This window comes from Cherax quadricarinatus, unplaced genomic scaffold, assembly GCF_038502225.1.
Source record: "Cherax quadricarinatus isolate ZL_2023a unplaced genomic scaffold, ASM3850222v1 Contig3001, whole genome shotgun sequence".
NCBI classification, from domain to species: domain Eukaryota; kingdom Metazoa; phylum Arthropoda; class Malacostraca; order Decapoda; family Parastacidae; genus Cherax; species Cherax quadricarinatus.
In genome coordinates, this window is record NW_027198027.1 from 3,882 (window position 1) to 30,679 (window position 26,798).

Here is a 26,798-nt window from a genome sequence, read left to right on the forward strand (position 1 = left end):
GTTTCAGTCACGGTATTGTGCCTTTTTGTTAATTAAGACAAATCTTGGAGGTACCATCGAGAAGACAGTCTTGATACAGCTTATGCTGAGACTGACCCTTATAAACCCAACAACAACAAGACTGAGGAAGCTGATACAGCTGGTGAGAGGAAGATATTTGTTGTTATTGTGATGAATAATTAGTTCCTACATGTTGTAGATACATTTGTAAACTGTTGGTTGACCAGGGTAACTGTTGGTTGACCAGGGTAACTGTTGGTTGACCAGGGTAACTGTTGGTTCACCAGGGTAACTGTTGGTTGACCAGGGTAACTGTTGGTTGACCAGGGTAACTGTTGGTTGACCAGGGTAACTGTTGGTTGACCAGGGTAACTGTTGGTTCACCAGGGTAACTGTTGGTTGACCAGGGTAACTGTTGGTTCACCAGGGTAACTGTTGGTTCACCAGGGTAACTGTTGGTTGACCAGGGTAACTGTTGGTTGACCAGGGTAACTGTTGGTTGACCAGGGTAACTGTTGATTGACCAGGGTAACTGTTGGTTGACCAGGGTAACTGTTGGTTGACCAGGGTAACTGTTGGTTGACCAGGGTAACTGTTGGTTGACCAGGGTAACTGTTGGTTGACCAGGGTAACTGTTGGTTGACCAGGGTAACTGTTGGTTGACCAGGGTAACTGTTGATTGACCAGGGTAACTGTTGGTTGACCAGGGTAACTGTTGGTTGACCAGGGTAACTGTTGGTTGACCAGGGTAACTGTTGGTTGACCAGGGTAACTGTTGATTGACCAGGGTAACTGTTGGTTGACCACTGTTGGTTACCACTGTTGGTTGACCAGGGTAACTGTTGATTGACCAGGGTAACTGTTGGTTGACCAGGGTAACTGTTGGTTCACCAGGGTAACTGTTGGTTCACCAGGGTAACTGTTGGTTGACCAGGGTAACTGTTGGTTGACCAGGGTAACTGTTGGTTGACCAGGGTAACTGTTGGTTGACCAGGGTAACTGTTGGTTGACCAGGGTAACTGTTGGTTGACCAGGGTAACTGTTGGTTGACCAGGGTAACTGTTGGTTCACCAGGGTAACTGTTGGTTCACCAGGGTAACTGTTGGTTCACCAGGGTAACTGTTGGTTCACCAGGGTAACTGTTGGTTGACCAGGGTAACTGTTGGTTGACCAGGGTAACTGTTGGTTGACCAGGGTAACTGTTGGTTGACCAGGGTAACTGTTGGTTGACCAGGGTAACTGTTGGTTGACCAGGGTAACTGTTGGTTGACCAGGGTAACTGTTGGTTGACCAGGGTAACTGTTGGTTGACCAGGGTAACTGTTGGTTGACCAGGGTAACTGTTGGTTCACCAGGGTAACTGTTGGTTGACCAGGGTAACTGTTGGTTGGTCAGGGTAACTGTTGGTTGACCAGGGTAACTGTTGGTTGACCAGGGTAACTGTTGGTTGACCAGGGTAACTGTTGGTTCACCAGGGTAACTGTTGGTTGACCAGGGTAACTGTTGGTTGACCAGGGTAACTGTTGGTTCACCAGGGTAACTGTTGGTTGACCAGGGTAACTTGGTTGACCAGGGTAAGTGTTGGTTGATCATGGTAACTGTTGGTTGACCAGGGTAACTTGGTTGACCAGGGTAACTGATGATTGACCAGGGTAACTTGGTTGACCAGGGTAACTGTTGATTGACCAGGGTAACTTGGTTGATCATGGTAACTGTTGGTTGACCAGGGTAACTGTTGGTTGACCAGGGTAACTTGGTTGATCATGGTAACTGTTGGTTGACCATGGTAACTGTTGGTTGACCATGGTAACTTGGTTGATCATGGTAACTGTTGGTTGACCAGGGTAACTGTTGGTTGACCAGGGTAACTGTTGGTTGACCAGGGTAACTGTTGGTTGACCAGGGTAACTGTTGGTTGACCAGGGTAACTGTTGGTTGACCAGGGTAACTGTTGGTTGACCAGGGTAACTTGGTTGATCATGGTAACTGTTGGTTGATCATGGTAACTGTTGGTTGATCATGGTAACTGTTGGTTGATCATGGTAACTGTTGGTTGACCAGGGTAACTGTTGGTTGACCATGGTAACTGTTGGTTGACCAGGGTAACTGTTGGTTGATCATGGTAACTGTTGGTTGACCAGGGTAACTTGGTTGACCAGGGTAACTTGGTTGACCATGGTAACTGTTGGTTGACCAGGGTAACTTGGTTGACCATGGTAACTGTTGGTTGACCAGGGTAACTTGGTTGACCAGGGTAACTGTTGGTTGACCAGGGTAACTTGGTTGACCAGGGTAACTGTTGGTTGACCAGGGTAACTTGGTTGACCAGGGTAACTGTTGGTTGACCAGGGTAACTGTTGGTTGACCAGGGTAACTTGGTTGACCATGGTAACTGTTGGTTGACCAGGGTAACTGTTGGTTGACCAGGGTAACTGTTGGTTGATCAGGGTAACTGTTGGTTGACCAGGGTAACTGTTGGTTGATCAGGGTAACTGTGGGTTGACCATGGTAACTGTTGGTTGATCAGCGTAACTGTTGGTTGATCAGGGTAACTGTGGGTTGACCATGGTAACTGTTGGTTGATCAGGGTAACTGTTGATTGATCATGGTAACTGTTGGTTGATCAGGGTAACTGTTGGTTGATCAGGGTAACTGTTGGTTGATCAGCGTAACTTGGTTGAACAGGGTAACTGATGGTTGACCAGGGTAACTGTTGGTTGATCATGGTAACTGTTGATTGATCATGGTAACTGTTGGTTGACCATGGTAACTGTTGGTTGATCATGGTAACTGTTGATTGACCAGGGTAACTGTTGGTTGACCAGGGTAACTGTTGGTTGACCATGGTAACTGTTGGTTGATCAGGGTAACTGCTAGTTGATCAGGGTAACTGTTGTTTGACCATGGTAACTGTGGTTGACCATGGTAACTTGTTTGATCAGGGTAACTGTTGGTTGATCAGGGTAACTTGGTTGATCAGGGTAACTGTTGGTTGACCATGGTAACTGTTGGTTGATCAGGGTAACTGTTGGTTGATCATGGTAACTGTTGGTTGATCAGGGTAACTGTTGGTTGACCAGGGTAACTGTTGGTTGATCATGGTAACTGTTGGTTGACCATGGTAACTGTTGGTTGATCAGGGTAACTGTTGGTTGATCAGGGTAACTGTTGGTTGATCAGGGTAACTGTTGGTTGATCAGGGTAACTGTTGGTTGATCAGGGTAACTGTTGGTTGATCATGGTAACTGTTGGTTGATCAGGGTAACTGTTGGTTGACCAGGGTAACTGTTGGTTGACCAGGGTAACTGTTGGTTGGTCAGGGTAACTGTTGGTTGACCAGGGTAACTGTTGGTTGACCAGGGTAACTGTTGGTTGGTCAGGGTAACTGTTGGTTGACCAGGGTAACTGTTGGTTGACCAGGGTAACTGTTGGTTGACCAGGGTAACTGTTGGTTGACCAGGGTAACTGTTGGTTGACCAGGGTAACTGTTGGTTGACCAGGGTAACTGTTGGTTGACCAGGGTAACTGTTGGTTGACCAGGGTAACTGTTGGTTGATCAGGGTAACTGTTGGTTGACCAGGGTAACTGTTGGTTGACCAGGGTAACTGTTGGTTGACCAGGGTAACTGTTGGTTGACCAGGGTAACTGTTGGTTGACCAGGGTAATTGTTGGTTGACCAGGGTAACTGTTGGTTGACCAGGGTAACTGTTGGTTGACCAGGGTAACTGTTGGTTGACCAGGGTAACTGTTGGTTGACCAGGGTAACTGTTGGTTGACCAGGGTAACTGTTGGTTGACCAGGGTAACTGTTGGTTCACCAGGGTAACTGTTGGTTGACCAGGGTAACTGTTGGTTGGTCAGGGTAACTGTTGGTTGACCAGGGTAACTGTTGGTTGACCAGGGTAACTGTTGGTTGATCAGGGTAACTGTTGGTTGATCAGGGTAACTGTTGGTTGACCAGGGTAACTGTTGGTTGACCAGGGTAACTGTTGGTTGACCAGGGTAACTGTTGGTTGACCAGGGTAACTTTTGGTTGACCAGGGTAACTGTTGGTTCACCAGGGTAACTGTTGGTTGACCAGGATAACTGTTGGTTGACCAGGGTAACTGTTGGTTGACCAGGGTAACTGTTGGTTGATCATGGTAACTGTTGATTGACCAGGGTAACTTGGTTGACCAGGGTAACTGATGATTGACCAGGGTAACTTGGTTGACCAGGGTAACTGTTGATTGACCAGGGTAACTTGGTTGATCATGGTAACTGTTGGTTGACCAGGGTAACTGTTGGTTGACCAGGGTACCAGGGTAACTGTTGGTTGACCAGGGTAACTGTTGGTTGACCATGGTAACTGTTGGTTGATCATGGTAACTGTTGGTTGACCAGGGTAACTGTTGGTTGACCAGGGTAACTGTTGGTTGACCAGGGTAACTGTTGGTTGACCAGGGTAACTGTTGGTTGACCAGGGTAACTTGGTTGACCAGGGTAACTGTTGATTGACCAGGGTAACTTGGTTGATCATGGTAACTGTTGGTTGATCATGGTAACTGTTGGTTGATCATGGTAACTGTTGGTTGATCATGGTAACTGTTGGTTGACCAGGGTAACTGTTGGTTGACCATGGTAACTGTTGGTTGACCAGGGTAACTGTTGGTTGATCATGGTAACTGTTGGTTGACCAGGGTAACTTGGTTGACCATGGTAACTGTTGGTTGACCAGGGTAACTTGGTTGACCATGGTAACTGTTGGTTGACCAGGGTAACTTGGTTGACCAGGGTAACTGTTGGTTGACCAGGGTAACTTGGTTGACCATGGTAACTGTTGGTTGACCAGGGTAACTTGGTTGACCAGGGTAACTGTTGGTTGACCAGGGTAACTGTTGGTTGACCAGGGTAACTTGGTTGACCATGGTAACTGTTGGTTGACCAGGGTAACTGTTGGTTGACCAGGGTAACTGTTGGTTGATCAGGGTAACTGTTGGTTGACCAGGGTAACTGTTGGTTGATCATGGTAACTGTTGGTTGATCATGGTAACTGTTGGTTGATCAGGGTAACTGTTGGTTGATCAGGGTAACTGTTGGTTGACCATGGTAACTGTTGGTTGGCCATGGTAACTGTTGGTTGATCATGGTAACTGTTGGTTGAACAGGGTAACTGTTGGTTGATCATGGTAACTGTTGGTTGATCATGGTAACTGTTGGTTGATCATGGTAACTGTTGGTTGATCAGGGTAACTGTTGGTTGATCATGGTAACTGTTGGTTGATCATGGTAACTGTTGGTTGATCATGGTAACTGTTGGTTGATCAGGGTAACTGTTGACCAGGGTAACTGTTGGTTGACCAGGGTAACTGTTGGTTGATCATGGTAACTGTTGGTTGATCAGGGTAACTGTTGGTTGATCAGGGTAACTGTTGGTTGATCATGGTAACTGTTGGTTGATCATGGTAACTGTTGGTTGATCAGGGTAACTTGATCATGGTAACTGTTGGTTGATCATGGTAACTGTTGGTTGATCAGGGTAACTGTTGATCATGGTAACTGTTGGTTGATCAGGGTAACTGTTGGTTGATCATGGTAACTGTTGGTTGACCAGGGTAACTGTTGGTTGATCATGGTAACTGTTGGTTGATCAGGGTAGCTGTTGGTTGATCATGGTAACTGTTTGTTGATCATGGTAACTGGTGGTTGATCATGGTAACTGTTGGTTGATCAGGGTAACTGTTGGTTGATCAGTGTAACTGTTGGTTGATCAGGGTAACTGTTGGTTGATCAGGGTAACTGTTGATTGATTGTGGTAACTGTTGATTGATTGTGGTAACTGTTGATTGATCATGGTAACTGTTGGTTGATCAGGGTAACTGTTGGTTGATCAGGGTAACTGTTGGTTGATCAGGGTAACTGTTGGTTGATCTTTGTAACTGTTGGTTGATCAGGGTAACTGTTGGTTGATCAGGGTAACTGTTGGTTGATCATGGTAACTGTTGGTTGACCAGGGTAACTGTTGGTTGATCATGGTAACTGTTGGTTGACCAGGGTAACTGTTGGTTGATCATGGTAACTGTTGGTTGACCATGGTAACTGTTGGTTGATCAGGGTAACTGTTGGTTGATCATGGTAACTTGGTTGACCATGGTAACTGTTGTTTGATCATGGTAACTTGGTTGATCAGGGTAACTGTTGGTGGACCTGGGTAACTGTTGGTTGACCAGGGTAACTGTTGGTTGACTATGGTAACTGTTGGTTGATCAGGGTAACTGTTGGTTGACCAGGGTAACTTGCTTGACCAGGGCAACTATTGGTTGACCAGGTTAATTGTTGGTTGACCAGGTTAATTGTTGGTTGACCAGGGTAACTGTTGGTTGACCAGGGTAACTGTTGGTTGACCAGGGTAACTGTTGGTTGACCAGGGTAACTGTTGGTTGATCAGGGTAACTGTTGGTTGACTAGGGTAACTATTGGTTGTCCATGGTAACTGTTTGTTGACCAGGGTAACTGTTGGTTGATCAAGGTAACTGTTGGTTGACCATGGTAACTCTTTGTTGACCATGGTAACTGTTGGTTGATCAGGGTAACTTTGTTGACTAGGGTAACTGTTGGTTGATCAGGGTAACTTTGTTGACTAGGGTAACTGTTGGTTGATCAGGGTAACTGTTGGTTGACCAGGGTAATTGATCAGGGTAACTGTTGGTTGTAACTTGGTTGATCAGGGTAACTGTTGATCATGGTAACTGTTGGTTGATCATGGTAACTGTTGGTTGATCAGGGTAACAGTTGGTTGATCAGGGTAACTGTTGGTTGATCATGGTAACTTGGTTGACCATGGTAACTGTTGGTTGATCAGGGTAACTGTTTGTGGACCTGGGTAACTGTTGGTTCACCAGGGTAACTGTTGGTTGATCAGGGTAACTGTTGGTTGACTAGGGTAACTGTTGGTTGACCATGGTAACTGTTGGTTGACCATGGTAACTGTTGGTTGATCATGGTAACTGTTGGTTGATCATGGTAACTGTTGGTTGACCATGGTAACTGTTGGTTGACCAGGGTAACTGTTGGTTGATCAGGGTAACTATTGGTTGATCAGGGTAACTGTTGGTTGATCAGGGTAACTGTTGGTGGACCTGGCTAACTGTTGGTTGATCAGGGTAACTGTTGGTTGACCATGGTAACTGTTGGTTGACCATGGTAACTGTTGGTTCACCATGGTAACTTGGTTGACCATGGTAACTGTTGGTTGATCGTGGTAACTGTTGCTTGATCATGGTAACTGTTGGTTGATCATGGTAACTCTTGGTTGATCAGGGTAACTGTTGGTGGACCTGGGTAACTGTTGGTTGATCAGTGTAACTGTTGGTTGATCAGGGTAACTGTTGGTTAATCATGGTAACTGTTGGTTCACCATGGTAACTGTTGGTTGACCATGGTAATTGTTGGTTGATCATTGTAACTGTTGGTTGACCATGGTAACTGTTGGTTGATCTAGGTAACTGTTGGTTGACCATGGTAACTGTTGGTTGATCATGGTAACTGTTGGGTGATCAGGGTAACTGTTGGTGGACCTGGGTAACTGTGTTGGTTGATCAGGGTAACTGTTGGTTGATCAGGGTAACTGTTGGTTGATCAGGGTAACTGTTGGTTGACCATGGTAACTGTTGGTTGCCCATGGTAACTGTTGGTTGATCAGGGTAACTGCTGGTTGATCATGGTAACTTGGTTGACCATGGTAACTGTTGGTTGATCATGGTAACTGTTGGTTAATCCTGGTAACTGTTGGTTGATCATGGTAACTTTTGGTGGATCTGTTTAACTGTTGGTTGATCAGGGTAACTGTTGGTGGACCTGGATAACTGTTGGTTGACCAGGGTAACTTGCTTGACCAGGGTAACTGTTGGTTGACCAGGGTAGCTGTTGGTTGACCAGGGTAGCTGTTGGTTGACCAGGGTAACTGTTGGTTGATCAGGGTAACTGTTGGCTGACCATGGTAACTGTTTGTTGACCAGGGTAACTGTTGGTTGATCAGGGTAAATGTTGGTTGAACAGGGTAATTGTTGGTTGATCAGGGTAACTGTTGGTTGACCAGGGTAACTTTGTTGACTAGGGTAACTGTTGGTTGATCAGGGTAACTGTTGGTTGACCAGGGTAACTTTGTTGACCAGGGTAACTGTTGGATGATCAGGGTAAATGTTGGTTGACCAGGGTAATTGTTGGTTGAACAGGGTAACTGTTGGTTGACCAGGGTAACTGTTGGTTGATCAGGGTAACTGTTGGTTGACCAGGTTAATTGTTGGTTGATCAGGGTAACTGTTGGTTGACCAGGGTAACTTTGTTGACCAGGGTAACTGTTGGTTGACCAGGGTAATTGTTGGTTGACCAGGGTAATTGTTGGTTGATCAGGGTAACTGTTGATTGACCAGGGTAACTGTTGGTTGACCAAGGTAACTGTTGGTTGATCAGGGTAACTGTTGGTTGATCAGGGTAACTGTTGGTTGACCAGGGTAACTGTTGGTTGATCAGGGTAACTGTTGGTGGACCTGGGTAACTGTTGGTTGTCCAGGGTGACTGTTTGTTGACCAGGGTAACTGTTGGTTGACCAGGGTAACTACTGGTTGACCATGGTAACTCTTTGATGACCAGGGTAACTGTTGGTTGACCAGGGTAACTACTGGTTAACCATGGTAACTGTTTGTTGACCAGGGTAACTCTTGGTTGACCAGGGTAACTGTTGATTGACCAGGGTAACTATTGGTTGTCCAGGGTAACTGTTGGTTCACCAGGGTAACTACTGGTTGACCATGGTAACACATTCATCTCTCGACCTGCGTGGAGAGAGGACGCTTCTACAGTTTCTGTTGCACGCCACCTGGTGAGGAAAACATAGCATTAGCACCAAGATGGAGGACCGAATGAGCCGGCGCAGAAATACTGTCTGCATCGAATTGGTCAGGGGATCTTTAAGCAGTGCAATGATGAACGTTCTCCTGCCAAGCATTATCAGGGACTTTTATGGCATCCCCAATGAAGAGTTGTACGTAGTGGCACTGAATTGTATATCCAGGGTCTTCATGAAGTTCATGAGGACCGACTTCTACTCCAGTATTGTCGACGAATTTCCAGAAAGGAGGATGAGCTTCAGTTCAGCAGTGGAAGTGTGCTTGCATGATGTTTCTAAGTATTTTACTTGGGTGAAGGTACGGAATGTACCTTTTGAGGCAACAGCATACAGCCTGCAGGATGTGTTCAGTGGTTATGGGACTGTACACTCGGCGAGCATGGGAATATGGAGGGATGGCCCCTACTATGGGCTGCCGGAAGGATCCTTCACATTGAAAATGACCTTGAGGAGGCCGATACCATCGTACGTCACCTTGCATAGCTATAGAACTCAGGTTTTTGTACACTATGCGGGGCAGAGGAGGACGTGCCGTTTATGTGACTCTTATGAGCACATGGCGGCACAATGCCCCAGGAGACAGGGCCCTAGGGTTCAAGGAAAGGTTTCTGAAGACAAGCAGTTAGAAGTCTTGGACGTTATGACGGGTGATGTTGAAGGCCGGGGCAAGGGCCTATGGAGTGAGGAGGTTGAAAGAGCAGAGGTGGTTTTGGGGACGTGTGTTACACTACCAGAGGAAACGGGGGGGGGGGGGATAACGCTGTCAGACAGACCGTTAGATCCTACAGATTCAGCTCAAGAAGGGATTTTGGAGGCTGCGCTGAAGGATTTTTTGGAAGAGTCGGAGCATGGTGTGGAAGGTGACGAGAGGTTAGGTGATGTCAAGGTGATGGACGAACAGAAACGGGGTAAGGAAGACTTGAGTGAGGTTAGGATGGAGAGCAATGTGGTGGTGGAGGTCCATCAAGAAGATGTGATTGAAGAAGATATGTGTGTAGAGGGTAGCTCCCGCAAGAGATCAGCGGGGGCGTCAGACATGGATGAGGTCCTCACACCAGCGCAGAGGCCTGGGAAGAAGGTTTGGGCAGCTGTGGTGGAAACGGCGAGACCAGGAGGGGGGGCAGCAATGGGAAGATCGGCAGGAAGGGACAGGAAGGGGTTGGAGGGCAGGAACAAGGGATTTCTAGAGATGGACTGAGACCTATGAAAGGAGGATCAAGTAAGCCTCAGCGGCATAGGGGTAAGCGGCGATTCTTGTAATTTCAGGTGTGTAACTTTCAATGTAAACAGTCTTAAGACGGAGGTCAAGAGGGTATGGTTAGAGTGGTTTTTAAGGAGATTTAGTGTTGATGTCTGTTTTTTGCAGGAACATAACCATAGTTGGTTTTGAAAGGTTATAGGTTGTTTACCAGTGATGCTTTGAGGTTGAAAGGAGGTGTGGCTGTGGCGGTAAAGGAGACCAGTCCTTTGCGTATCCTGGGTTGGGAGGAGGGGGGGTGGGAGGGTTTTCAGGGTGGATGGGTTTTGGGGGGCCGGGAGGGTTTGTTTTGTAGGTGTGTACATGCCAGCAACTAGTAACGCTAGGGTGAAGGTGGATTTTGTACGCGATGTCTTGGTGTATCATTTGAGAGGTTTACCAGCTATTACAGTGCTTGGCGGGGATTGGAATTGTGTAATTAGGAATGGGGATGTGGTTCCGAGGGGGGCGGGTTGTGTTTTGGGGGTTCTGAGAGACGTTTTGCGGGATGTTGGAGTGGTAGATGTGGTGGGGAGTAGGTGATATGGAGTGGAGCACACTTTTATTCGTAGGAGATATGAGGCACGGCTAGATAGGATTTATGTTAGGCAGGGAATACAGTGGAACCTCAAAAATCGAACTTGATCCATTCCAGGAGCTAGTTCTAAATTCGAAAAGTCTGAAATTCGAAGCAGTATTTCCCATAAGAAATAATGGAGATACAATTAATCCGTTCCACAAACCCAAAAATATTCACACAAAAAATACATTTTATAGAGATTAATTACAGTTTTACATACAACAAATACTATAGTTTTTAATTATGTATAGTAATACATATAGATACATATAAAATAACATTTTTACTTTCCTTTATTGAAGATTGGTGATGGCATCTGGAAGATAGGGAGGAGGAGAGAGGGAGTTGGGGTTAGTGTTTGGAAGGAGAATCCCCCTCCATGAGGACTTCAGGTATCAAAGCCCTCTCTGGGGTTACTTCCCTTCTCTGTCTTTTAATGCCACTAGGACCAGCTTGAGAGTCACTGGACCCCTGTCTCACAAAATAACTGTCCACAGTCCTCTGTTTCTGGCGCCTCTTTAACATTTCCCTAAAATGGGACATGGTTCTGTCACTGAACTTGTTGCAAAGATGGCTTGTTTCAGCTTGCTCAGGGTGGTACTTCTCCACAAACATTTGGACATCATTCCACTTGGCACAAATCTCCTTAATCTTTGAAGAAGGCACCTCATCCACTCCCTATATTAACAACTTTCGCAACATCAGCTTCCTTGATTTGTTCTTTCTTTGACAGGATAGAACCGATGGTCGACTTGTTTTTCCCATACATCCTGGCAAGCTCAACAAGTCTCACACCACTCTCATACGTCTGTATTATTTCCTTCTTCACATCTATGGTGTTTCTCACTTTCTTTACCAGGGGTACCACTAGGAAGTTTCTTTGGGCCCATGGCAGTTTATTTCACAGTCCCACAAGCACTAAACACAACGAAATAATCGTAAAATGCGTGAATGAGTGCGCAGGTTAGTGTTCACTCAAGCATAAACAAAGCTAGACTGCTCACAGTGCCTGTGCGGGGACGCGGACAGAGCGGGTGGCAGACAGGTCTCGTACCCGGTGGTCCGAAAATAGGGGCGTGTTTGATAATAGGGACACATTTGTCCGAAAAAATTGTCCTATTTTCGAAACGTTCGATTTTTGAGGTTCCACTGTAGGTGTGGAGAGGGTGAGGACTATAGATGTGGGTTTTTCTGATCATAGTGCTGTTATAGCAGATTTGAGGGTAGATGGTATAGTGCGAGTTTATACGGGATACTGGAAATTGAATGTGAGGCTCCTTAGGGACGAGGGTGACGCTACAGGATTTGAGGATTGGTGGAAATCCTTTTGGGAGACTAGGAATAGGGAGATGGATTTGCTGGATTGGTGGGAAATGAGAGCTAAAGTTGGAATCGCGAATTTCTTTAAAGTATGGGGTAAGGAGATTGCGAGGTGGAGCTATGGTCTACAAAATTATCTTGAAGGTCACTTAAATGACTGTTATGCAGAGGACCGGGTGGGGCGGAGTGAGGACATGGAAAGTTTGCGAAATAGGTTGGTGGAAATCCATAATGAAAAGTTTGAGGCAATTAGAGTTAGGGCAGGGTTGGAGGATGTTTTAAGGGGGGATAGGCCGTCGGGATTTGTACTCAGGAAGTTTAAGGAAAGGCAGATGAAAACCACCTTGGTGTGTATAGTGGTAGGAACAGGGGGGGGGGTGGATTTGAGTAGGGTCAAGGCCTATCCACCACGGAACATATTAGTTTGTATGCCGATTTCTGGTTTATGGAGAAATGGAGGAGGGTTGGTGGGGGAGTGGGTGAGGGACGTTTTGGGGATGAGGGGTTTAATAGGGTTATAAGTGAACAGGACAGTGACAGACTTGAGAGTAGTATTAGTGTAGAGGAGGTGGAGGAGGCAGTTTTTGGGCTGTCCCAGGGTAAAACCCCTGGGATAGATGGCATACCCAACGATTTTTATAGGTGTCATTGGGGGAGTGTATGGCATTGTCTGGTGGGGGTTTTGAATTGTATGTTAAGTAGTGGGAGGATGGGAAAATCACAAAGAACAGGTGTCACGGTTTTAGTGCCCAAAAAGAAGGAATGCTGAGTTTTGAAAGATTACCGCACGATTACGTTAATGTGTTTGGATTACAAGATTTTCGCTAAGATTTTAGGCAACAGAATGAGGAAAGTGTTGGGTTTAGTGTTACATAGGGGGCAGTTGGGGATTCCGGGGAGAAGGATGAGGGATGGACATGGTTTTATTAGGGATTTTCTAGAGAGCTGTACGGGAGGGGGAATACTAAGTTTAGATTGGGAGAACTCATATGATTGCGTGGACAGAGATTTCTTGGGGGTTTTCTTAGAGAGGTTGGGGTTTCGGGAGGGGGTAGTGAGGTGGGTGAACACTCTGTATGCTGAGGCAGAGGTGAGGGTACAGGTCAATGGGAGGTTGGGTGAAAGTGTACCAATGGAGAGTGGTTTAAGGCAGGGTTGCCCTCTATCGCAGCTGCTTTTTGGGTGTGTGCAGAATCCTTTCTATGAGTCTGTTGAGCGGGTGTTGGACGAACAGGAGATGGAGGGGGGTGCAAAGGGGGCATCATTGGGTATGTGAATGATACTGCTGTTTTGCTAAGGAGGGTGGGTAGAGTGATTCAGATGTTTGGTATGAGTACGGGGATGCGAGTTAATACGGTGAAATCAAGGTTACTAGAGGTGGGTAATTGGATAGAGGGGGGGGCTTGGGGTTGGGGTTAGGATGGACAGTGGTTGATAGAATCAGGGTATGTGGAATATGGTATATGGAGGGGGTGCAGGCCTGCAGAAGGGTAAATTCGGAGTCTGTCACGGGTAAGGCATTAGGTAGACTGGGAGGTTTAAGTGCGAGGGACCTAGCTTTACATCAGAGGGTAGTGGTGGTAAATTCACTTGTCTATAGCAAGGTATGGGGGGTGGCAGAGGTTTTTTCCTTAGATGTACAGGACATTGTGGAAAAATGCAGAGGAGGGTGCTAAAGTTTGTGTGGGGATTTGGGAGGGCATGGTTAAGTAAGGAGGTAGTTATGACGGATGTTCAAAGAGGGGGTTTAGGTTTGTTGCCTTTAGTGTAATGGCTATATATATCAAGCGGAGGTATATTAGGGAAGGGGGTGTGAGGGGAGCTAATGTAGGAAGAGTTATGGAGGAGGCACGTAAATGGTGGAGTGGCAAGGACCTGCGGGTTTGTGAAGATATGTTAAGATTTTTATTTACAGTGCAACAGGTGGATAACATCAAAGTGAAAAGGTTGGCGAGGGTAGTGAGAGGTCAGGGAATTATGCAAGGGGTAACCGTGTATCCAACGTATGATTGGGGGGTTACTTGGAAGGATTTTAGTGAGCTTAGGATACCGGCTAGAGTAAGAGAATTAGTGTATCGTTTCATCATGGGGATTCTGACCTCCAAGGAGGTGTTAAGATGTATGGGGTTGGTGGAAGAAGCTTTTTGTCAGTTTTGTGATGATGTTGAAATGGCATTTCATGTGGTCTTCTTTTGTCCCTCCTTGGAGGGGGTGAGATCATGGATGGGTGGGGTTATCAGATTGTTGGGGGGGATGTTTGCCACTTTTAAGTGCTTTACTATTAGATGTAAGGGGAGTGCCTAGGGATGTGGGACGGGCTATAATGTATGTCATAGTAGATTATCTAGATATCTCATGGGAAATGAGGGAATTAAGGGGTGATACAAGGATAAAAGCGCTGGCGGCTAGATTCTCTAGGACAAAGTGTAGGAATATGCTGGTTTATGGGGCGTCCTGGGAAAAAAGTTTCCGGGAAGGTTATAGGAACCTCACTGTGGGTTCCCTTTGTCAGGGTCCCTGAGGATGGGCAAAGGGGTGGTCTCCTTCTGGGGGGATGTAAAGGGGGGTGGGGGGGTTTTGTTTGATGCTGGATTTTTTGTGGTGTGTAAGAGGAAAGTAGTGGCAGTTTCGTGTGGATGGTAAGCTCTGTTTCACAGGAACGTTTGTCATAGTGAGATATAAGAGTAGCTTACAAACCTGATGGTTATGTTCACTGTGTAAGAAATCTTCCTTGATAGCCAGGATACCGAGCCCTTAAGATCTCTGTTTTAAGTAATCAGATATGGCAAGTTGGTTTCAACAAATTTTTCTGAGGTACATGTCAGTTCTTTTGGGACCGGCAAGATACAGCGGCCCTTATACTTACTACTTGTCTTGTATTATGTTTAACTTTTATTGTTTGCTGGAGGTTCTGTGTGGTAATTCTTAAGAGTATGTATAGGTCTCGGGTCTATACCATGTTTACCTGGAGAGATGTTGTGACCACTTTGATCAACCATTGTTGGCTGCACGCTGCTGATCAGAACTGCCTTTAGGTGCTGTGTGGCTTACTGCCAGGGGTCTGTTGGTAATCCCCCTTATGTGTGCTGGGAGGAGTATGTATATGGTCTCTTAACTCTAGGACACCCCTGCTTTTCATTGGGGGGATGGTGCATCGTCTGCCAAGTCTTTTGCTTTCGTAGTGAGTGATTTTCGTTTATTAAGGGGTTTATACCTAAAAATTTTGTGGACAAGAGTTTCGGTTTACATACATATGTGGGAGGTTTAATTTCTGTTTAGGGTTTGGTATTAAACCCTTTCGATGTGCTGAGTTTTATTATGTTGTGAAAGCTTGTTTTGGGGTTTATTTTATTTTATTATTGTATGTTACATGTATGTTGTTCTGTTTTCTGTACAAGAATTATTGTACTTTATGGTTTAACATATTAATAATATTAAAATACTGTTTTTCATGGTTATTGTGCATAAGGAATCATGCATTCCTTCAGAATTCCTATTGGTTAGGCTATAATGTAACACAACTTTAACCAATACTCTGTAACCTGTCATAGCGGGTATGTTCGGGTTTTGTGTCTATTTTATAGTTGTTATGGTAGCTTTAGTTAGGGTCTTTTTACTTTACTGACATGATTTGTGTTGTATATATATTGTGTGTGTTAAAGGTGGTTATGCCTTTGGTCATGTGTTACAACTTTACCTTTAGTATAATACAGGAGGGCCCCACTTATACGGCGGGTTAGGTTCCAGGCTACCGCCGTAAAGCGGAAACCGCCGTAAAGTGGAACACCCTTTTTTTCCACTTACAAATGCATACAAACACTAGATAACAAGTTTACACTAACATATATTATGTTAGCAATAGAACCAGGCATCAAAAAACAATAAAAAAGTACAATACACACATAGTGCACTCATTACTTACCTTAAAATATTTATAGTCTTAATCTAGGGTGAGACAAGTAGTATTTATTGTAAGAAATCAAGTGTGGTATGTATGGTAGTCAGCCAGGCTACCATACCAGGCCACCCCACCCACACATACTATTCTATGATATTTAAGCATCCCAGAGCGATAAAATGTATATACAGTTCACTCATTACTTACCTTAAAATATAGGGTGAGATGAGTAGTATTTATTGTAAAAAATCAAGTGTGGTATGTATGGTAGTCAGCCAGGCTACCATACCAGGCCAACCCACCCACACATACTGTTCTATGATATTTAAGCATCCCAGAGCGATAAAATGTATATACAGTTCACTCATTACTTACCTTAAAATATAGGGTGAGATGAGTAGTATTTATTGTAAAAAATCAAGTGTGGTATGTATGGTAGTCAGCCAGGCTACCATACCAGGCCAACCCACCCACACATACTATTCTATGATATTTAAGCATCCCAGAGCGATAAAATGTATATACAGTTCACTCATTACTTACCTTAAAATATAGGGTGAGATGAGTAGTATTTATTGTAAAAAATCAAGTGTGGTATGTATGGTAGTCAGCCAGGCTACCATACCAGAGAGAAAGAATGAGTGCATGAGAGAGGACAGGCGCAGAGTTATGTAAACAAACCAGGCGAAGGTAAGTTTTGTAAACAGTGTACACGTCTGGTTTGTGTACAAGTTACATTGTGTACAGGTTGTCTCTACATTGATACGGTAGAATAAATAAAGAAGAACACTCCCATTCTCATGTAACATCATTTTGAGAAGAAATGATGCTCTGAGTGAAGGCAATGGAAGTAAGTCACTCTGACTTTTTTGGGTTATCCTAGGTTCTCTACACATATGTTGTTATGTATTTATGTTATGTATCGTGTTTATTATATAATTTTGAAAAAAATATCACGGATGGATTAATGAAAATGTGTATATTAACGTAATATACAACATTTAATGATACACCGAGCTCAGACAGCGTAAACAAACAAACTGAACAGGTTGTGGACGATCACTCGGTCAGGCGAAATAGACGGTATTAATACGTGTCCAGTTTTAGTTCATTCATGTACATTTGTAAGAGTTTGTGAAACTTTTACCTTATAATATTTTTATTATTATTATAATAATTAAATCACGAAACAAATACTCTTACACTGTGTACAAGTTAGTACAGAATTATAGCTATAAAGTGAAGGCATACGAAAGGAATATTTTTCTACAGTTATCCCTAGTAACAGGTGACGGGCTAGAGAAAACGTAATTCTTCCGACACTTCTACAAACCGTTTGGTAAACATCTCATATATATTTGTATAAATTTTTATACTGTGGGTGCATGTATCATGTTTGTGTGTTACATAATGTGTTTCTTATATAATTTTGAAAAAAATATCATAGATAGATTAAGGGAAATGTCTATATTAACGTAATATGCGACATTAATGCGCCCAAGAGATTATTATTATTTATTATTATTATTATTATTATTATTATTATTATTATTATTATTATTATTGCATCAAGAGTAGAGAGACTTAGTGATTTTAATGTGTACCTACATGCCAGCACAGTGTGTAAGTTTATTTAGGTACAGGTGTACACAAGTTTAATTATCAAGTACAATACATATAAAATATACAATAACTTTAAAACACTTGAAATTTTGGAAAGTTTCCAGACATAATAAGGAGATGTGCTCAGGGAGAATGTAAACAAACTCGGTGGGCCGCTGTGACCGTATTAGAAAGACAGGTGGGGGAGCCGTATAGCGAGTTTTGGTCATAATTTGAAATGTCCGTATTAGCGGAACGCCGTAAAGCGAAACGCCGTAAAGGGGGGCCCTGCTGTACTTGTTACCTCCGGGAATAACCTGGTACTAGTAGTGTAAAAGATTGTTTTTTTTTTTTTGTATTTCTGTACTCTTATTTTGCATCATTTGTACTTTTGTAAAGTTTCTTAAATAAATTAAAAAAAAAACTGTTGGTTGACCATAGTAACTGTTGACCAGGGTAGCTGTTGGTTGATTGTGGTAACTGTTGGTTGATTGTGGTAACTGTTGGTTGATTGTGGTAACTGTTGGTTGATTGTGGTAACTGTTGGTTGATTGTGGTAACTGTTGGTTGATTGTGGTAACTGTTGGTTGATTGTGGTAACTTGGTTGATTGTGGTAACTGTTGGTTGATTGTGGTAACTGTTGGTTAATTGTGGTAACTGTTGGTTGACCATGGTAACTGCTGGTTAATCGTGGTAACTGTTGACCAGGGTAACTGTTGGTTGACCATGGTAACTTGGTTGATTGTGGTAACTGTTGGTTGATTGTGGTAACTGTTGGTTGACCATGGTAACTGCTGGTTAATCATGGTAACTGTTGACCAGGGTAATTGTTGGTTGACCATGGTAACTGTTGGTTGATTGTGGTAACTCCTGGTTGACCAGGGTAACTGTTGGTTGACCATGGTAACTCCTGGTTGACCATGGTAACTCCTGGTTGACCAGAGTAACTGTTGGTTGACCATGATAACTTTGTTGACCAGGGTGACTGTTGGTTGACCATGGTAACTGCTGGTTGACCATGGTAACTGTTGGTTGATCATGGTAACTGTTGGTTGACCATGGTAACTGCTGGTTGACCATGGTAACTGTTGGTTGACCATGGTAACTGTTGGTTGATCGTGGTAACTGTTGGTTGACCATGGTAATGGTTGGTTGACCAGGGTAACTGTTGGTTGATCAGGGTAACTGTTGGTTGATCAGGGTAACTGTTGGTCGACCATGGTAACTGTTGGTCGACCATGGTAACTGTTGGTTGACCAGGGTAACTCTTGGTTTACCAGGGTAACTATTGGTTGATCATGGTAACTGTTGGTTGACCAGGATAACTGTTGGTTGACCAGGATAACTGTTGGCTGACCAGGGTAACTCTTGGTTGACCATGGTAACTACTGGTTGACCAGGGTAACTGTTGGTTGATCAGGGTAACTGTTAGTTGACTAGGGTAACTGTTGGTTGACCAGGGTAACTCTTGATTGACCATGGTAACTGTTTGTTGATCATGGTAACTGTTGGTCGACCATGGTAACTGTTGGTTGACCAAGGTAACTGCTGGTTGGCCATGGTAATTTTTGGTTGAGCAGCATAACTGTTGGTTGACCAAGGTAACTGTTGGTTGATTGTGGTAACTGTTGGTTGACCATGGTAACTGCTGGTTGACCATGGTAACTGTTGGTTGACCATGGTAACTATGTTATTACTGTTCTTGCTGTTGAACAACGGTTTAGCGCCAATGGAGGTAGCGTAGGTAGCAATGATAACTGTGGTAGGTTGAGTACACAACGTGCAATGTATGACCGATGTCCGTGAGCACTTTGACCAGGGTAAGTCTGCATACTGAAGTGGCATAGACCTATAGGTGGCAGCACCAGCATGGCGCAAAAAATTAACTAAGCTGGCAGACAGCATAGTCTGTCTGTGCTGACAGTACAGACTGTCTACAACTACTGGTTGACCATGGTAACTGTTGGTTGACCATGGTAACTGTTGGTTGACCATGGTGGCTGTTGATTGACCATGGTAACTGCTGGTTGACCAATGTAACTGTTGGTTGACCAGGGTAACTGTTGGTAGACCAGGGTAACTGTTGGTTGACCAGGGTAACTATTGGTTGACCAGGGTAACTGTTGGTTTAACAAGGTAACTGTTGGTTGACTATGGTAACTCTTGGTTGACCCTGGTAACTGTTTGTTGACCAGGTAACTGTTGGTTGACCAGGGTAACTGTTGGTTGACCATGGTAACTGTTGGTTGGTATATTTTTAAATGTTTACATGTACTGTACTGTATATTGTGATACAGTAGGGCCCCGCTTTATGGCGTTCCGCTAATACGGTCATTTCAAATTGTGACCAAAACTCTCTATACGGCTCCCCCCCACCTGACTTTCTAATGTGGTCACCGTGCCCCACCCAGTTTGTTTACATTCTACGTGAGATCCGTAAGCACTAAGTGTCTCCATTATGTCTGGAAACTCCAAAATTTCAAGTGTTTTTAAAAGTTATTTTATATATACTCTGATAATTATAGTTATGTATACCTGTTCCTAAATAAACTTACACACTGTGCTGGCATGCAGGTACATATTAAAATCAGTAAGAGTGTCTTATGTCTCAAGATGCCATGTTAGTAATGATGATAATAATCACCGAGTCTCATTAAATGTTGTATATTATGTTAATATACATATTTTCATTAATCCATCTATGATATTTCTTCAAAATTATATAATAAACACAATGCATAACATATAAAGATGATAAATACACCCCACAGTAGAATAAATAAACATAAATATGAGATGTGGTAGCAGACGACGTGTACGAGTTACGCCATATTAGAAATAATAATCACCGAATCTCATTAAATGTCATATATTACGCTAATATACACATTTTCATTAATCCATCCATGATATTTTTTTCAAAATTATATAATAAACACAATACACAACATATAAAGATAATAAATGCACCCCACAATAGAATAAATAAACATAAATATGAGATGTGGGAGCCAGACTTTTATGAGTGATGGCAAGAATAACATTTTCTCTAGTCCAACATCAGAGAAAATGTGTTACTGGGGGTAACTGTAGAAAATTATTCCTTTTGTATGTAAGTAAGTTTATTCATGTATACACAAATACAGTTACATAGATTATCATACATAACAGCATATGTATAGAGAACCTAAGATAACCCAAAAAAAGTCAGACCGAGTGACTTGTTTCCATTGCCTTCACTCAGAGCGTCATTTCTTCTAAAAATGATGTTACATGAGAATGGGAGTGTTCAATTTATTCTACCATATCAATGTAGAGACAACTTGTACACAGTGTAACTTGTACACAAACCGTACATGTTCACTCCGTTTATTTACAAAACTTACGTTCGCCTGGTTTGTTTACATAACTCTGTGCCTGTTCTCTCTCATGTACTCATTCTCTCTCTCTCTCTCTCTCTCATTTATTCGTTTTATCTCGTTTACTCACCTCTGACCCTACATTAAGACTACAAATATTTTAATGTAAGTAATGAGTGAACTGTATATGCATTTTATCACTGTGGGATGTTTAAATGTAATAGAATATTATGTGTGGGTGGGGTGGCCTGGTATGGTAGCCCGGCTGACTACCATACATACCACACTTGATTTCTTACAATAAATACTACTTGTCTCACCCTAGATTAAGACTACAAATATTTTAAGGTAAGTAATGAGTGCACTATGTGTGTATTTTACTTTTTTTTATCGTTTTTTGATGCCTAGTTCTATTGCTAACTTAATATATGTTAGTGTAAACTTATCTAGTATTTGTATGCATTTATAAGTGAAAAAAAAGGGTGTTCCACTTTACGTCGATTTCCGCTTTACTGCGGTAGCCTGGAACCTAACTTGCCATATAAGTGGGGCCCTACTGTAAACAGAATAGAGGAACTCGGCTCTAATATACATTATTTAGGTATACATACTGGTCAGAGAGCCCGTCGTAAGTCAGAATCGTTGGTAAACAAGTACGTTGCTAAGTGAGGAGAGGCTGTATTGGAAAAGAACAAAAATAGAATAAAAGTAAAAATAATATTACTGAGTGATTGGCAGTCGCCGATGTTGCCGTAAACGGTTCACCTTCTGTGAACTCACGCCTCTATATATTGGTAAGTATTGATCGCAAAGAATTTTTTTTCTTTTAAAACACTCGGAAAAATATTCTTAAGATTTTGGTAAGAAAAATACTTTTTTTTTTTTAATATTTTTCGACACTGAGAGCAAGTTTGTGATCAGGGCTCTCAACAGAAGTAGCCTGGAATCTAACCTGCCATATAAGTGGGGCCCTACTGTATATTAATGTTCTGGCTACTTATCACTCTTTTTAGCAGATGTGTTGTGCAATAAATTCCTGCATTTGCATTGTAGTTAATGTTTATGGAATGTGGTGCCTTGACAACTATTTAACTTGATTGTGACCCACTTTAATGTGACCCACTTTATTGTGACCTCTACAGGAGTACCATATTTCGGTGTTTATTAGACGCATGTTTTTTTCCATAAAATGTCTCCAAAAACCACCCTGCATCCTATAAACTGAAGGTTAGTGAGGGGAGCTATAAGTTTGGGGTGTGGGGGGTGGGCTGTAACTCTCCCAGTTATGTCCAGTGCCGAGCCATTGAAACTAAAACAAGTCTTCTAAGCCATAAAATACGGTACATAACATATTGTGCATTAAATCTTTCTAAATGAACTTTACTAATGCATCTAATACTTTAACTATCTTAGTAAAAGTTTTACAAAAGATTATTGTTCATCATTATTATTGTTATTACAATCATAACTAAGTGCTATACCCATAAGGGATTATTGTTCATATGTTTTCTTTTACAGGTCATTCTTGCATCGGAAGCTGAGCAGTAGACAAACTGCTAACACTGTCATCACACTGGAAGGTCATTAGTACTGAAGATACACTGCTAACTCTTAATATTTTAGAACTCAAGTACATGGAAGAAAGAGTAACAAGTGTAATCACCAACTTCACAAAGTATACTACTTAATCAGAAACACTTCAGTTTCAGTATTTTAAAATTTACCTCAAGACTCTGTACACTGCAAGTGCGTCCTTATCCTGTGTGTTATTTCACTCTGCTTATCCTAATTTTTATTGTACACATTTATCACCTATTACGGTACAGTTGTATGTGTTCATCAGAAGTATTGGCAAGGCAGCAGCAGCAGCACCTAATGTTAAAATTATCTGCAGTTTCAACCATGAAAGAAAGTTTGTTCTATTAAATCAAATTATAATTCATACAAGAATAAATATTTCTATCATTTAAAAGTTTTCTTGACTATTTTGGAAGCAAATATGAGTGACGATACAAAAATGAAGCCTTATGAGTGCATTTTGTGCCTAAAATCTTTTTCATCCAGTTTTCACCTGATGAGACACAAGAATATTCATTCGGAAGAAAGACCTTATCAATGTTCTGAGTGTAATAAAGATTTTAAGGAAAAGGACAAACTAACAAAACACATGAAAATTCATTTAGGAGACAAACCATTTCAGTGTTCTCTGTGTCAAAAAGTATTTGCAGATATGTATCATCTAAAGAGACATCAGCCAGTTCACACAGGAGAGAAGCCTTATCAGTGCTCAGAATGTCTAAAAGACTTCAAAGATAAATGTTCGCTAATGCAGCATGAAATAAGTCATACAGGAGAAACACCGTTTCAGTGTCGTGTATGCTTAAAAGGCTTTGTACAAAATTCTCGACTGATTTTGCACATGAGAGACCACACAGGAGAGAAACCATTTCAATGTTCTGTGTGTCAAAAAGGTTTTAAACAAAGAGGCAACCTGACTAGACACTTCAAAGCTCACAGTGGGGAGAAGCCATATAAGTGTTCAGTGTGTTCAAAAGCCTTTTCATTAAAATCTGTTCTAGTAAAGCATGAGAAACGTCATGTAGAATTTAAACCATATAGATGTTCAGAGTGTCCGAAATTTTTTAGATCAAAATCAAATCTTGTAGAACATATGAAAATTCACTTAGTTGAGAAAATGCATAAATGCCCAATCTGTTCAAAAAGCTTTTTACAAAAACATTCCTTAACAAAGCACATCAAAACTCATAATAAAAAAAATAAAAGTATTGATGTAAATAAACCATATCAGTGTTACAAGTGTTCAAAATGCTTTTTGTGCAAAACTAGTTTGTTATATCATATGACACTTCACAGAGAAGAAATAAAATCTGTTATTATTCAGTGTCTTACAGACTTCAGGAAGGAATCAGTTGGTAAAAGTCGTGATGACTCTGGCTCATCAGGGGTACTGCAGTGTAAATGATCTTATTTATCTGATGTGAGAGACACTTAAAACCAGGACAACAGTAGAATAAAAGAAAGAGAAGAATCAAGTGTACTTAAGCAAAACTAATTATACAATTTAATTAGTTCTTGTTTGTTTTTTTCAATTTTGCAGGCAGTCTATGGTGTTCATATTTTTGAAAGTATATATTTGTTAATTGAACAACTTCTGTATGTGTGCAGATACAGCCCAGGTTTATGTATACGTCCATCAATGAAATTTTTGTCAAAATATCCTTATTTCCATGTACAGTGGAACTTCAAAAATTGAACTAAATTCGTTCCAGGAGCTAGTTCTAAATTCGAAAAGTCTGAAATTCGAAGCAGTATTTCCCATAAGAAACAATGGAAATACAATTAATCCATTCCAGAAACCCAAAAATATTCACACAAAAAATACATTTTATAGAGATTAATTACAGTTTTACATACAACAAATACTATAGTTTTTAATTATGTATAGTAATACATATAAAATAACATTTTTACTTACCTTTATTGAAGATTGGTGATGGCATCTGGAAGATAGGGAGGAGGAGAGAGGGAGTTGGGGTTAGTGTATGGAAGGAGAATCCCCCTCCATGAGGACTTCAGGTATCAAAGCCCTCTCTGGGGTTACTTCCCTTCTGTCTTTTAATGCCACTAGGACCAGCTTGAGAGTCACTGGACCCCTGTCTCACAAAATAAATGTCCACAGTCCTCTGTTTCTGGTGCCTCTTTAACATTTCCCTAAAATGGGACATGGTTCTGTCACCGAACTTGTTGCAAAGATGGCTTGTTTCAGCTTGCTCAGGGTGGTACTTCTGCACAAACATTTGGACATCATTCCACTTGGCACAAATCTCCTTAATCTTTGAAGAAGGCACCTCATCCACTCCCTCTTCCTCCTCCTTTGAACCAAGTTCCTCAGCTGTGGTCTGATACTGCTCCAGAGGAAGCTCTTGCAGCTCTTCAGTGGTTAGCTCTTCCCTGTGGTCCTCCACCAACTCTTCCACATCCTCACCACTCACCTCCAACCCCAGGGTGTTCCCTAATGCCACAATAGAGTCCACAACATGCAGAGGGTGAGCTTTGTCAGGGTCAGGGTCAGCCTCAAACCCTTCAAAATCCCTCTTTTGTACACAATCTGGCCACAATTGTCTCCAAGCAGAGTTCAAAGTCCTGGAAGTCACTCCCTCCCAAGCCTTACCTATAAGGCTTATGGAGTTGTAGATGTTGAAGTGATTCCTCCAGAACTCTCTTAGGGTCAACTTAGTGTCTGTGGTCACATTAAAGCACTTTTCAAACACTGCTTTTGTGTAGAGTTTTTTGAAGTTAGAAAAGACCTGCTGGTCCATGGGCTGGAGGAGAGGATTGGTGTTAGGAGGCAAGAACTTCACTTTTATAAAACTGAAGTCCTTAGACAAGAGGTCTAATAAGTTTGGAGGATGAGCAGGAGCATCATCCATTAACACGAGGCACTTGAGTGGCAATTTCTTTTCCTGGAGGTATTTTTTCACACTGGGGCCAAACACTTCATAGACCCACTCTTTGAAAATTTGTCTTGTGACCCATGCCTTATGATTAGCTTTCCACAAGACACATAACTTGTTCTTAAAGACATTGTTTTTCTTAAACACTCTGGGATTTTCTGAATGATACACAAGTAAAGGCTTCACTTTAAAATCACCACTAGCATTAGCACAGAACAAAAGAGTAAGCCTGTCTTTCATAGGCTTGTGTCCTGGCAGTGCCTTTTCCTCCTGTGTGATGAAGGTCCTTTTTGGCATTTTCTTCCAAAACAAGCCTGTTTCGTCACAATTAAACACTTGTTCAGGTTTGAATTCTTCACTGTCTATGTACCCCCTAAACTCCTGTACAAACTTCTCAGCCGCCCGTTTGTCTGAACTGGCTGCCTGACCATGTCTTACAACATTCTATGGTGTTTCTCACTTTCTTTACCACAGGGGTACCACTAGCAAGTTTCTTTGGGCCCATGGTAGCTTATTTCACAGTCCCACAAGCACTAAACACAACGAAATAATCATAAAATGTGTGAATGAGAGCGCAGGTTAGTGTTCACTCAAGCATAAACAAAGCTAGACTGTTCACGGTGCCTGTGCGGGGACGTGGACAGAGCGGGCCGGCAGACAGGTCCTGTACCCGGCGGTCCGAAAATAGGGGCGCATTCGATAATAGGGACACAGTTCGTTCGAAAAAATGGTCCTATTTTCGAAACGTTCGATATGTGATACGTTCGATTTTTGAGGTTCCACTGTATCTCTTGTATAGTCTTCCCTATGTTTTAAGGTCCACCCTGTGTGTTAAGGTCTTCTTTATGTGTAAAGAGACAGCAGACCTACATTTGAGAATTAAGGTGTTCTATTAGGTGTTTGTACTCGGTTACTGTATTAATTGGGTCATGTGGCTTGACCTGTGCATAAAAAGGCAGTATCCTAATCTAGTATTTTTTCTTATTAAGATTAACATAATATGTACTCAGATGTACTGAAAAAGTTTCATGTACAGTGGAACCCCGCATACCGATTTTAATCCGGGCAAGAGGGCTCATTGGTATGCGAAATAATCGGTATGCGAATGAATTTTCCCCATAAGAAATAATGGAAATCAAATTAATCCATGCAAGACACCCAAAAGTATGAAAAAAAAATTTTTACCATGTGAAATATACATTTTCCTACACACAAAGAGAAGGATACATGCACAATAGTAGAGTAGTACATGCACAGTATATATTGTGCATGTACTAGTCTACTAAATGAAGAATAAATGACACTTACCTTTATTGAAGATGCAGCAATGACTGATGAGACACTGTGTCCTGGGAGTGCCTTTTCCTCCTGAGTACTGTAGGTCCTGTTTGGCATTTTCTTCCAGAACAGGCCTTATCACACTGTGTATGTCACTACGATT

The 26,798-nt window shown here is 42.4% G+C and overlaps 1 protein-coding gene across 1 annotated transcript; it reads left to right on the plus strand.

Annotated features, from left to right (window-relative positions):
• Positions 1-26,618, plus strand: LOC128700065 (zinc finger protein 79-like). The gene is made up of 2 exons (XM_053793022.2): positions 1-142; positions 22,401-26,618. Exon 2 carries the CDS (start codon positions 22,882-22,884, stop codon positions 23,863-23,865), a length of 984 nt encoding a protein of 327 aa, XP_053648997.2. The 5' UTR covers positions 1-142; positions 22,401-22,881; the 3' UTR covers positions 23,866-26,618.
• Positions 26,619-26,798: the final 180 nt, after the last annotated feature.